The 12,433-nt window shown below is 36.8% G+C and overlaps 1 protein-coding gene across 6 annotated transcripts; it reads right to left on the bottom strand.

Annotated features, from left to right (window-relative positions):
• Positions 1–2,609: 2,609 nt before the first annotated feature.
• THNSL1 (threonine synthase like 1) lies at positions 2,610–12,368 on the bottom strand. Of its 6 annotated transcripts, none has more exons than XM_045061021.1 (4): positions 12,229–12,368; positions 8,498–8,609; positions 6,207–6,380; positions 2,610–4,962 (listed from the first exon to the last, which is right to left on the bottom strand). In XM_045061021.1, exon 4 carries the CDS (start codon positions 4,912–4,914, stop codon positions 2,683–2,685), a length of 2,232 nt encoding a protein of 743 aa, XP_044916956.1. In that variant the 5' UTR covers positions 4,915–4,962; positions 6,207–6,380; positions 8,498–8,609; positions 12,229–12,368; the 3' UTR covers positions 2,610–2,682. The 6 variants fall into 6 exon arrangements, with proteins under 6 accessions (XP_044916956.1, XP_006933377.2, XP_006933378.2 ...); XM_006933315.5 differs by having other exon boundaries at positions 8,547–8,609; XM_006933316.5 differs by lacking the exon at positions 8,498–8,609 and having other exon boundaries at positions 12,229–12,366.
• Between the last annotated feature and the right edge of the window lie 65 nt (positions 12,369–12,433).

Here is a 12,433-nt window from a genome sequence, read left to right as displayed (position 1 = left end):
AATTTTACAAAAGTGTACCTACTGCATATAAGAACAGATAAAACTTAAACAATCTAGATGTCCACTAACTGGTAATGGATAGACGGTGGTATTCATACAATGGACTATTATACAGTAATAAAAATTAATAACTGTGGCTCCATTCATCTGCATGGATGAATTTTAAAGTTTTTGAGCAAGAGAAAGTCATGTAAAAATACATGCAGTGTGAGTGTATTTACATAAAATTCAAAAAGAGGAAAAACTAAACAGTGAAAAGCTATAAAAACAAACCAGGGAATGAAGAATAGAAAATTTAGGATATAGTTACCTCTGGGGGAGAGAAGTGCACGTGATCAAAGAGAAGACAGTGTGGCTATCAGAGATGTGAGTAATGTTCTACTTTCAAAGCAAGGTGGTGAGTACATGGGTATTTGTTTTATTATTCATTCTTAAACTGTGCATATACTTGACAAAGTGGAGAAAATGAGAGGCAAGAAAATGGTGACTGTACATGTAGACAACTCTTTTTGAAGAGCATTCATCTTGAGTATAAAGAAATAAAAGAGTAGATAGGAAGAAATATGAATGTTTACAGAGATTTTGTTTTGCTCTCGTGCTTTCTAAGATATGGAGAGCATCTGAATGACACAGAACATTTCCATCAAAGGGGAGAGGGTGGAGAAACAGCAGGAGTGACTAATTAGGCAAGGCACACTTGAAGAGGTTCGCCTCTGAACTGAGGGGGAGCACGACTAATCCAGCCAAAGGGCAGTAAGGAAGGATAGAAACAGGCACAGATTCATAGTCGCTGTAAACTCAAGTCCATCATATATGGTAGCTTGCTCCTCTTGAATGAGGCAAGGTTATCAGCTGAGAGGGAAAGGACAGAGCTGGCTTTGAGAAGTGAAGGCGTGAGTAACAGGTTGGGGCAGTGAGAACAAACGGACTACAGATAAATAAATGCCAGCGTTCTCTTGGGCACTTCACCTCAATTCGTTTCCCTTCCCTCTGCCTAGAATGTATTTCCCCTTCCTTTTCACCTAGAAAATCTTCCCATCCTTCAAGACTCACCTCAGATTCTACGTCCTGGGTGAAACGTTTTCTGACTATTCCATGGCAACCCTTGCCTCTTTTAATCCTTACAACACTTAGCTGTATCACTAATATTTTACTTACTCATCAACTATCTTGCAGTAACTCCTTTGTGTCGTACATGATTTTTTTGCCTCCCTAATTACGGTTCTCAAGGACATAAATCATGTCTTAAAAAAAAAACAAAAAACTTTTGTCCTCCTTTTAGAAATAGTGCATTCTTATACACACAGCAAACATTTAGCTGCATTTTCTAAATATGCCATCTACTTAAAACAGATATTCTTAAAAAAAATAAGATATGCAAAAAAGTAAGTAAACAAAGTAAGAACACATGAATAAGTGAACTTTGAGTCCTCCATTATTTTGTCACTGCTTCTGATTTTCAATTTTTGGTTTTAGAACTTTGTAGAAACAAGCCAGAGATCTAATGTTAACATAAAACTGGTTTGAATTTTTATATTTTTTAAACAAATTGTTTCTGCTCATTCAGCTAATTTTTTTTTTTTTTTTACAACTTTTAAGATGCTTCTTCATAGAGGTAGGTCTCTTAAGAAATGAAGCAGAACGTTATCAGCAAAGACAAATTATGTTAGGAATGCCATCTTGTGGCTGAGAGTAGTCCATTACACTATAGATCCTTTTAATGGCAATCTTTAATTCAGAAATAAAATATCCAGGAAATTCACAAATATAAATCATGATTAAAAGTACGGTTACTATCAAGAAAAGAAAGCTAAATGTGTGTGTATGATTGTGTGTGATTTCAGTTGCCAAAAGAGACAATGTTCATTATAAAGAGAAATAGGCAAATTATATAGGAATGGATTCCAAATAATACGGAAAAACTGCCACCTATAACTATAAGCATACTTCTATTAAGACGATTCAAATACTCTGAATTTTGGGAAAACTTTTCTCATGAAAGAGATAAGTAATTTTACTTCTATATCCACTACTAAGTAGTTCCATTGATAATTACATCCTAGATTTTAATCATGTGTCTTGATTTTCAAACTGCATCACCCTAACTATAGCTATCCAAAGGGATGTGAAGGACAAAGCACTTATCTAATTTGGATCATGTAGGATACATACCATTAACTGTAGTCCAAAATGTGGAGTTTGAGGAGAGTTAAAAACACTGGCCCTATCTTAAGAGATGGGCTTACTACTTCTTCCATACAAGTTTGCCACTTGAATGATAAATTCTCTTTCTAGTCAATACAAACCTAGTAATGGTTACAGATGTATTACAAAATGACCGTTTAAATATTTTAATTGCCAGGGTGAATAGCAGACATTTTGGTCCACTTAAAGGTGGGATGAGGGAGTGGAAATTGACATATCCCTCACGAGTGCAAAGCACTGCACAACGGCACAAAGGTCCATGCACTATGCTACTCTTTTGTCACTTCTAGATGATAAGGTTCCCAGCAGCATGTGCAGGTACAATGTTCAGTCACTGAGATTAAGTTATTGAAATTCCAAGATAACAGGCCTACGTATAGATGTATTTACAAAAAAAATGAAAATACTCCAAATCAATGTTTGTGATTTATTATCGCATGCTTATCACCAGAAAAAAATATTTTACTCAAAACATTTTTATATGAATTGATTTTGTATTAGTTTTTCCACATGATTCTTTAGGACGTCCACATCAGCTGCACAGACCTGGTACTCCATCTTCTCTTGCTGCTTCATTCTTTCTAATAAAGCTTCATGAGGTGGAGGTAATGCGTTGTATGAACTCAGTAAATACAGCTGACTTGATGAAGTATGGTTGATTTCTTTAATCTTTAAAGCCTGCATGATAGCAGGTGCAAACTTTGAGTAATGAGCTGTAGATGCGACAATCACCGGGCAAGTTTTGTCTTGCATTCTGTCCGCAACCACTTTTGCAACCGCAGTGTGTGGGTCCAGAATATACCCTGAAGTACTGTAGGTGGAATGAATAGCTGCAAGGCACTCTCTCTCAGAGCACCAGTCGGCTACAAAATCCTGCTGAAGTTTCTCCACTAGCATCTTGTCTATCTGGAAGTGCTGCTGCTCTTCTAGTTGATTAAATAATTTTGTCATTAACCCTCCATCTTTATTAGCCATCATGTGTAAATGTCGCTCCAGGTTTGAAGCTTTAAGAATATCTATCGATGGTGAAAAGGTAGGAGTTATTTTTCTTTCCCTCAGATCATAATGTCCTGTTTTTATAAAATCAGTCAGGACATGGTTCTGATTAGAGGCACAGATAAATTTTCGGATAGGGATTCCCATCATTTTGGCATACACTGCTGCTAAAATGTTACCAAAGTTTCCTGTGGGAATACAGACATCCACTGGGCTTCCAAAAGAAATAAATCCTTGGCTAACAAGATCAAGATATGCAGAAGCATGATAAACTACTTGGGGAAGCAGTCGGCCCCAGTTGATGGAATTAGCTGAACTTAAGATAGTTCCATGTTCCATAATAAGAAAGCCAGTAAAGTCAGAATCTTTAAAAATTCTTTTTATAGCTGTCTGGCAAAAATCAAAATCTGACTTGACACCCACTGCCCACCCATTTTCTTTCTGGCTGCCAATTATTTGTGCTTTTTGAAAATCACTTACTCCATTTTCAGGGAAAAATGTGGCCACGGCTATTCTTTGCTTGTGATTCTTACTAATACGACTAAAACCATTTAAGACTGCGCTGCCTGTGTCTCCTGACGTAGCTACAAGTATCATATAATTGCAGTTTGGTGGAATACAGTGTGCAAACAGATGAGGCAGAAGCTGTAAAGACAAATCTTTAAATGATCCCGTTGGTCCATGAAACAGCTCCAGGATGAACTGGTTGCCTGAAAGGTGCCTGACAGGGGCGATTTTTGAGCAGGCAAAGTTTTCCCCATAAGCAGTTTCAATCATTTCTCCCAATCTGGCAGCAGGTATGTCAGCAGGATGTATACACTTTTCCAATAGTATTTGTGCTCTTTCTATGTAGGTTGCTCCTACTAGGCTTTTCCACTCCCTACAGTTTAATTTTGGAAACTCCTTCTCAGGAACGAAGAGTCCACCATCAGAAGCTAACCCCTCAATCACTGCTTCACTAAAGAATTTTGTTGAGACCTTCTGCTCGCAGTCTTTAGGCCAATTGTGTCTTGTTGAAATGAACGTTTCTGAGTCCACATCTTGGTACCTTTTAACTGCATTAAGCACTTTGTCAGCTACCTCCTCTGGGGAAGCCCCACTTTCACAAAAAACACGGGTATCGTACCATTTCTTATAATACTGTCTTCTAAATTTAAGTAAGTCTTTCATAGATGTGCCAGCATTCTGACCTACAATCCTATCTACTTTCATGAATTTTAAACGACTGACTAGATCTATTAGAGGTACGTCCAGGTATACAATTATCCCATTTTTCTTCAGATGCCACATGCTAGCATCATGCATTGGATTGGACCCAGTAAGGGAAATCACACTTCCAGATGCAGAGAAGTTTAACACAGCTTTTCCTTCCTCTTCTAAAAATTGCTCATTACCAACATCCTGTAATTTTTCAGACACACTCATATTCCAGGTTTTTTCAAGGATATCATCATCCACATCTATGACACAACAACCTAGTTTCTGACCTATTATTCTGCCTACTGTTGTTTTCCCAGCACCAGGAGGTCCCATCAGGATAATATTTTTGTCTCCGACAAGAGAGTGGGTTGAGTGCCATGACTTCCTGAATTCTGCAAGTGCAAAGGTTCTTGAAAGAAACAGCTGCACATGTTTATCCGTTCTAACATGTACACTAGGAAAACATTTCTGGGCTATTTGTTTCAGATGCGGACACCGGTTAAAGTGGAGCATTCTCTTTTCACTTTTCTGCCCAAGTCAACCTAAAAACTGGCTTTAGCCCTTTTCAAAACATAAAAACAAAAAAGACATTTGGTTACTAATTTCAACGGACTTAAAGTCCCAACAGGACTGAAAATAACCATGTCCACTGTACATAAACTGTTTAGAAATCTTTCAAATGTATGGGACATTTAAAAAGTACTTAAACCCAATTCTCAAATATTACAGATATCCTCAATAATCTTTTCGATCTCAAGACTGAATCATCAAAACTTTAGAAATTTGTAACTATAAGCAACACTTTATTCAGAAAATGCCTTATCATAGAGGCTTTAAAACACACACACACACACACACACACACACACACACACACACAAAATCAGAGTAGTAGGTCTTTTCCTGTAATGAAAATTGTTTCTTGGTTTATAACCCATATAAACAAGGATTATTTGGAATGCTATTTACTTGCAATTCACAAAAGCTGAGGAATATTCTTCATATTTCTCTTTAGTCGTATGAACATGCAGACAGACTTCTAAGTTTCTTATAAAACTCACAACAGGAAAGCAGGCTAAAATATTTGCTTACAAAACACTTAACTTCCCAAATGATAGGGCAAAGGTATGACATTTTTTTGTCTTATGTGTCTTTTATATGCATATTGTAAAATATCATTCTTACATACTTTTCATATTGAAGACTTTTAAAAAGCTAAAATGAAAGGTATAATATTATGCAAACAGTTAAGAAAAAATTGATAATTAACAGCAAAGTCAAAGGCTATGTATCTATAACCTTATCTGCATGAAACTGTCACTTTTGTTTCTGTCCTCTAAACATGATCAGTGGAGAGACTTAACTCAAATTCCAGACTCTACAGTGATAGCAAAAAAAAAAAAAAAAAAAAAAAAAAAAGCCTCAGGAATGCTTCCAGTGATGAGAGAAAATAATTGTTCTGGCATGCAGAGCAGCTCTGCAATTCCCCGCGCTAGTCAGATCCCTGTCTTTGGAAATATACTCACCATTAAAACATGAATGTAAGCCATACAAGTCAAATTCTTAGTCGTGTGCAAAATGCAATTTAGGAACTGCTGCAATGTTCATGTAAATTCACTACAGGAGTTCTACAGACATGTAGTGGGGCTTTTCACACGTTCCACAACTAAGCCATATTAAATATTAGGTGGTATGTTTAAATATGTTCTGAAAACTTTCAATCATTTACTACTCTGATTATCTGTAATACTGTGTTCTGTAATTAAACATTTAAACCACTTTAAACTAACACCAAATTTAACTTACAAGTTAAATTAGAACTGTCAAGAGAAGGATTACATTTCCTTATTTGGCTTTTCAGCTTGTATGTGCTGACTTGTAATTTCCACTGACTTGTAAATATATGACACACAGGAACCAATCTTAGATGAAGAGTTTGTTGATGCTGAGGCAAAGTCAATCTTAGCAAAAAAACGGAGTCTATAATAGAAAAATTTTCAAGTTAATCATCACTGCATATAATATTATAAAATTCCACACATAGACTGGTCTATTATTAAAATATCTACCTAAAAATTTTAAAGTATAGACAAATAATCAATTGACCCCTTTCCTGTTTCCCCAAATCTATTATTAAAAGATTAAGATACTTTTTTTCAATATCTGTGTGTTACAAAAGAAATTTTATTAAACCGTACTGAAGGAGTTTTTTCCACCAAGCAATATGAAAGAGTTATATTACCAAATAATAACAAATGTACAATCTTTCACAATGACACCTAAAATTTTCATTTCTTAACTGGATGTTTAGTGATGACAGAAAAATTTAAATCTGTGGCCTAAAGCTATAAAATGAGTGTTTGAATTTCTCTTGTCGGTTGTTTTACCCATCTGAATCACTACATGATTTGTACGTAATGATAACCTACGGTAAAAAGTGCAAATACAGTGTCGGCCACATACAGGTACCTCTTGGCTACTTAACTGAGCTTATAATAAATTCAAAGCACATATCACAGTGGCTGGCACATAAGAATATTCTCATATATGGTAATATTAATTACTGCCATGCAGAAACAGTGGACCAAAATCATTTAATTTGAATCAGAATACCTAGACTCGAGGCTAAGTATATTTTTTTACAGTCTGGTTAGTTTATAAAACTTCAGAGAAAATAATGGTACTTATCCATGAATCAAGAACTGTTTTGCTATGCAGCCTAATTCTCTTCCTGTAGTAAACCAAGGACCAGAGAACGGTACACTTGAGCCATTCCAGCAATCTCTTTTATTGAACTGTATTCTAGTAAAGTACTTTAACACTAGTAATTTTTCCTGGAGGAGAGAACACTAGGTATTTTGAAGGCACTTTATAAAATAAACTGATTAACCTCCTATTCAGGAGGCTTTGGCTTATAACATCACAGTGTGTGTTCTTTTTTTTACTTCCCAATGTGTAATTTTCTGATGTCCATATTAGCAATCATTCTAATATTACCTGAGTAGCTGGTTTGTTTTTATGAACATTAAATCTTTTAACTGATCTTCTCCACTTTGTGTTGGTTACTACAATGCTCACCATCAACTATTAAAAGTAGAAGGCTGTAACACAAACATTATGCAGCATTCACCTTATCTTTTGTAACCTGAGTTTTCCTTTACTTTATGTGAATTAAAATTAGAAAATTATGACAGTTCAATTTAATTCTGTATCAGTATTATTTACCAATAAAAAGCTTCCTGAGAAATAGCAGAAGGGAGTTGTTAAGGGCTATAATATGTAAACAAATAGTATTACTGTTAAAGAAAAATAAAGAAGATGAATTCTATTTTAAGTAACATACTGAATTTTGTTTTATAACATTTTAGCCTCAAATTAATTTTAGGGCTTCAACATCCATTGTAAGCAAACCAAAAGATAAGATGAATAATACCCATACTATGTAACTTCCATCTGGAAATTAGGTTTACTTAAGAGTAATATAGTCAGTTCTTGTTATTCATGGTAGTTATATTCTATAAAGTCACCGTGAGTACTAAATTAGTGAATATTGAATATTCTCATTGCTCCTAGGGGAAATACAGGGTTAGGTTCCTGTGAGCCTCTAGTCACCTTTTTGCCAACTGATCAATATATAACCTTGTTTTATGTCTCTGTTTAAAGACATTTTATATATTTTTTGACATTTTATATATTTTTTATATTTTTAATATGTAATTTGTACATATATATGCTTGATTCAATACCATTGAACAGCCAATAGTACTCTAACTTATGCCTGAATGAAGCCTATCTAACGCACATTTTATCTGTAGGTGCATCATAGCCTTATTGCCTTAGGAACACTAAGCACACTTCAGCCCTCTGGGGGCCATTGTAAACATCAAAATCACTAACTAGAGGCACAGAAATGTGAAAAATGTGGCACTAAATAGAATGGGAGAAGGACACTTGTTGGCCGTATTTGAGCTGAAACCAGAAGGCAGACAGCATCACCTTGCTTGACCTCAGCTTGGAGCACGTGCATCAGGAGACTCCTATCTTTCGCCACAGTGCGTGTGTCCATGAACAAATGCACAGGTTCTGCAGGGAATTACCTTGGGGTTATAAATAAATTCTAGCGAGCAGAATTCACAAATGTCGAACCTGTGAAAAGTGAGGATCAACTGCATATCATCCTCCTTTATGACTCAAAGCCATGTTGTGACACTGAAAAGGCAACAGACAAAACAATTTCCAATTAAATGGAAGTCAACTACAAGAGTCAGAAAACAAAAGCAGTATTTAGACCAAATCACTTGGCTATAAAGTACTCAGGTTTTACTATCCCAATATCCTGAAGTATTTTTTTTTAATTTTTTTTTTCAACGTTTATTTATTTTTGGGACAGAGAGAGACAGAGCATGAACGGGGGAGGGGCAGAGAGAGAGGGAGACACAGAATCGGAAACAGGCTCCAGGTTCTGAGCCATCAGCCCAGAGCCTGAGCGGGGCTCAAACTCACGGACCGCGAGATCGTGACCTGGCTGAAGTCGGACGCTTAACTGACTGCGCCACCCAGGCGCCCCTATCCTGAAGTATTTTTTGCAGAGCCACGTTCCTCATGAAAATATTTTAGTCCTACTAACTCCTCAGAGGATGGAAGACCAGCACATTATACAGTAATACTTTTTAAGTAGGTTTTCCTACTAATCACTTAGAGTGCGGCTTTTTGATCCACTAATTCCATTGGCTACTTTCTAGACATAATAGACACCTGCCATTCAAACAGACAAATGAAAAGGCAGTAATGTGTCAGTGTCACAGCAAGAACTTTAAAATACAAAAACACAATGTCCACATGGACATAATGATTCACGTACTCTTTGATCTCAAGACACAAAATTTAACAATTTTACTGTGGCAAGCTGATCAAAACTGAATAAAGAATTCAAGGGAAAAAAAGTAAAGAAATCACTTTTTAAATCACTTTCAAATTATTTCCCATAAATGCTAATAAGCTTACATTTTTTAAGCCAAAAACCATATTAATTTTCAGTAATCTATGTACAGTGAAGTTTTCCTAAGGTCACACTAGATGACTGCTCATCAATTAAAATCATACCCATTATCAACTTTTACTTCCAGAATGGTTGAGAAGAATTTTTCAATTCCATTATAAAATTACCTAGTTTCCAATTCCTCTGGGAAATCATTAAAATCCTATTTAGTCAGGATGATCTAGCATTTCTCACTCATTTAAAACATACTATTCCAAAATAAAACATAAGACACAGCACTTTAAAAATTATTTTATGATGAGAACTGGCTATAGTTCAATAAACTTCTGAAAATATTCATGTCTTGAGTATGCTTGTCACCCTATATTAATGCAATCTAAATTTCTCAGAAGAATGACTAATCCAGTCCATTGTCTTAAGAAGTAAGACATCCTGATTTTTTAAAATTCTTAAAAATGACTGCATTTTTACAGCAATAAATCGTTTCCCAATACGTAATTTAAAAAATGCAAATATTCTGAGACATAAACTAATTACAGGGGGTAAAATTCTGCTCTGGAACACTGAGCAAAAATCTTCTCATAACAAGCCTTTGTGTCAATCAGCTCCTAACTTACCTAGAAATAGCAAGGTGGAAAGGGTGGAGGAACATACACTCCGGTGCCATGTTGTAATTACAGGGCTCTTATAATCAAAAGTAGAATTTACAAGTTCAACCCTCATCCTTGCCCCTATTTAGTATCAAAGCTGATTAAGCCTTTCCTGTGGCTACTCTTTTGCTGTTGGATATCCTCTTAATGGTCTTGAGTATTTAATTCAAGACTTCCTAAATATCCTTTTAAACTCTGTAACTTAGAAGTATTACAAAGAGTATCTCTTACACAGGGTTTATTTTCCTCCTCCTTGTCTTATTTATATTCCCACCTATGCCCATTTTATTCATCTAAGTAAATTAGATTAATCTTTAGCAAAAAAACTCAAATTTGTATGTACAAGCATTTATAGCAGGGGTCTGTGCAAACCATAACCCACAGGCCAAAATCTGTGCAAAACCTGGATAATCACCCTTTTTGTAAATTAAGTTTTATGGGAACACAACTTTGCTTATTTGTTCACCTGTTTAGTATTGTCTTTGGCTGTTTTTGAGCTATAACAGTGGAGTTGAGCAGTTTTGACCAAAATCATTCAGCATGCAAAGGCCTAAAATATTACGTAGCCCTTTATGGAAAAGGTTCATGACCTCTGACAATATATCAATACTAATTCCTGGCGGGCATATTGCACACAGATATTTTCTTTAACACAGATATTTTCTGCTATTTTGAGGGAATTATAAAAAATAGAAATATATTCTTTGTAAATATGGTTTCAAAAGGCAAGCAGAATTATAGACCAAGGATCTAAGGGAAAAAGTTCCTTTCTAAATGATTTAACAATTTCATCAAGACTGTAAACTAAATATACTATAGTGAGATCATAAATTGTTTGGTATTTTTAAAACCACAATAAATACATTGTCATCAGTGAAATTACTGTATTTGGTAACACCAAAGAGTCAGGACTGTAGCTAAGGTCGGTTGGTACTAACTGGAGGTAACAGGCTTTACACTTACTGGCTCTTTTAGGAACTGAATAATATAAAACATCCCAAAGTGTCTCTTCATTAGAATATTTATAAGCTTTAGGCCAATGACCATCCATTGGCTAATGGTGTTATCATTAGGAGTCCTTAGTTCAAAGTTTAGTATGTATTCTTTAGAAAAAGAATTTTTCTCTTTATACATGCTAAGCAAAAAGAACCCCCCCCCAAAAAAAAACATAAAGGGGAAAGGAAAAGGACAAAGTGGTATATAGACACAGAAAAAAAAGTTTTAAAAAGTAGAAAATCTGATGTGAACAGGAGCATCATTTCCAACGTGTCACCCATCTGAAATAAAATGTTAAACACACGGGATAAAGATAAAAATCTGATTAACTGGATAAGAAAAAACTAAATGTATTCTTAGCTAATGAAATTCACTAAAAGTCCCAAATGATCAGCACCTACATATTCTGCATAGCCTTTTAAGTAGGAATTAAAAGGTTAATGAAGCAATCGTGCTGTTTTTCTCTCTCCACCGAGCACCCTGGCAGTGAGCCGACCCACACTGGTGTTGTCTTTTATCTCTGACCGTCTTTATTCCCTGTGGGCAGTGGCCTCTGTAAGTTTGGTTCAAACCAAATAACTTATTTCCCAAATCTTGCCAAAATGCCTTTTAGAGACTCGGGGTGGCAAGGGCTTCTATATGAATTTCTTTCAGCAATCTTAACGTGAATAGGCTTATGGAAGACCAGGCGGTTCAAAACGGAATAAAACCTTTTCTGAGAAGACAATATCAAAAAAGGGACAGCAACCAATCAAACAAAATAAGCAAAAATTCAAGGGCCCCTTTAAAAAAGCTTCTCCTTCTGGTTTAGGCTGCTCTTTTTAAAAACAGCCAGTCCACACGTCGGTGGAGTAATACCTAAGAGGAGGGACCCGACTAAGAGGTAAACGGGCGGAGCACAGAAGCAGCGACGCGCAGAAGAAAGAGGGAGGCCGGGGAGGACCGCAGCGCGACAGGTGGATGGGCGTAAGGCGGGACGTGGGCGCGCACTCCCGCAGGTGGCGAGCAGGGCAGCCGAGCGAGCTCCGCGCAGCCCAGGCAGAAGCAGCGGGGAAAATGCGCGCAGACACCGTTGAGATCACAACGGAGTAGCGGAAAGGGGCAGAAACGAAAAGGGGAAAGGCATGCGATGGAAACGGACCAGTTTCTACAGTTTCCCTTTCTTTCTCCTCAAATCACTCACCAAGAAAATCACACTGAGAAGACTGGGGGGGATGGAAAGAAAATGGGAAGGAGCGTCCAGGAGCCGCCACTGCCGCCTGGGGACGGACTCCCACACCTCGGGGCCTCTCCCCGGCTCGCCCACGGCCCAGGCCCGAGGCCCTCGCTAGGCCTGATCCGCCCCCAGCCCCGCGCTGCGGTCTCTGCGCCTGCGTCAGTCAGGGAGG

Source organism: Felis catus, chromosome B4, assembly GCF_018350175.1.
Source record: "Felis catus isolate Fca126 chromosome B4, F.catus_Fca126_mat1.0, whole genome shotgun sequence".
NCBI classification, from domain to species: Eukaryota; Metazoa; Chordata; class Mammalia; order Carnivora; family Felidae; genus Felis; species Felis catus.
The sequence above is the reverse complement of the archived record's forward strand: the minus strand, read 5'-3'. Positions and strand labels throughout refer to the sequence as shown.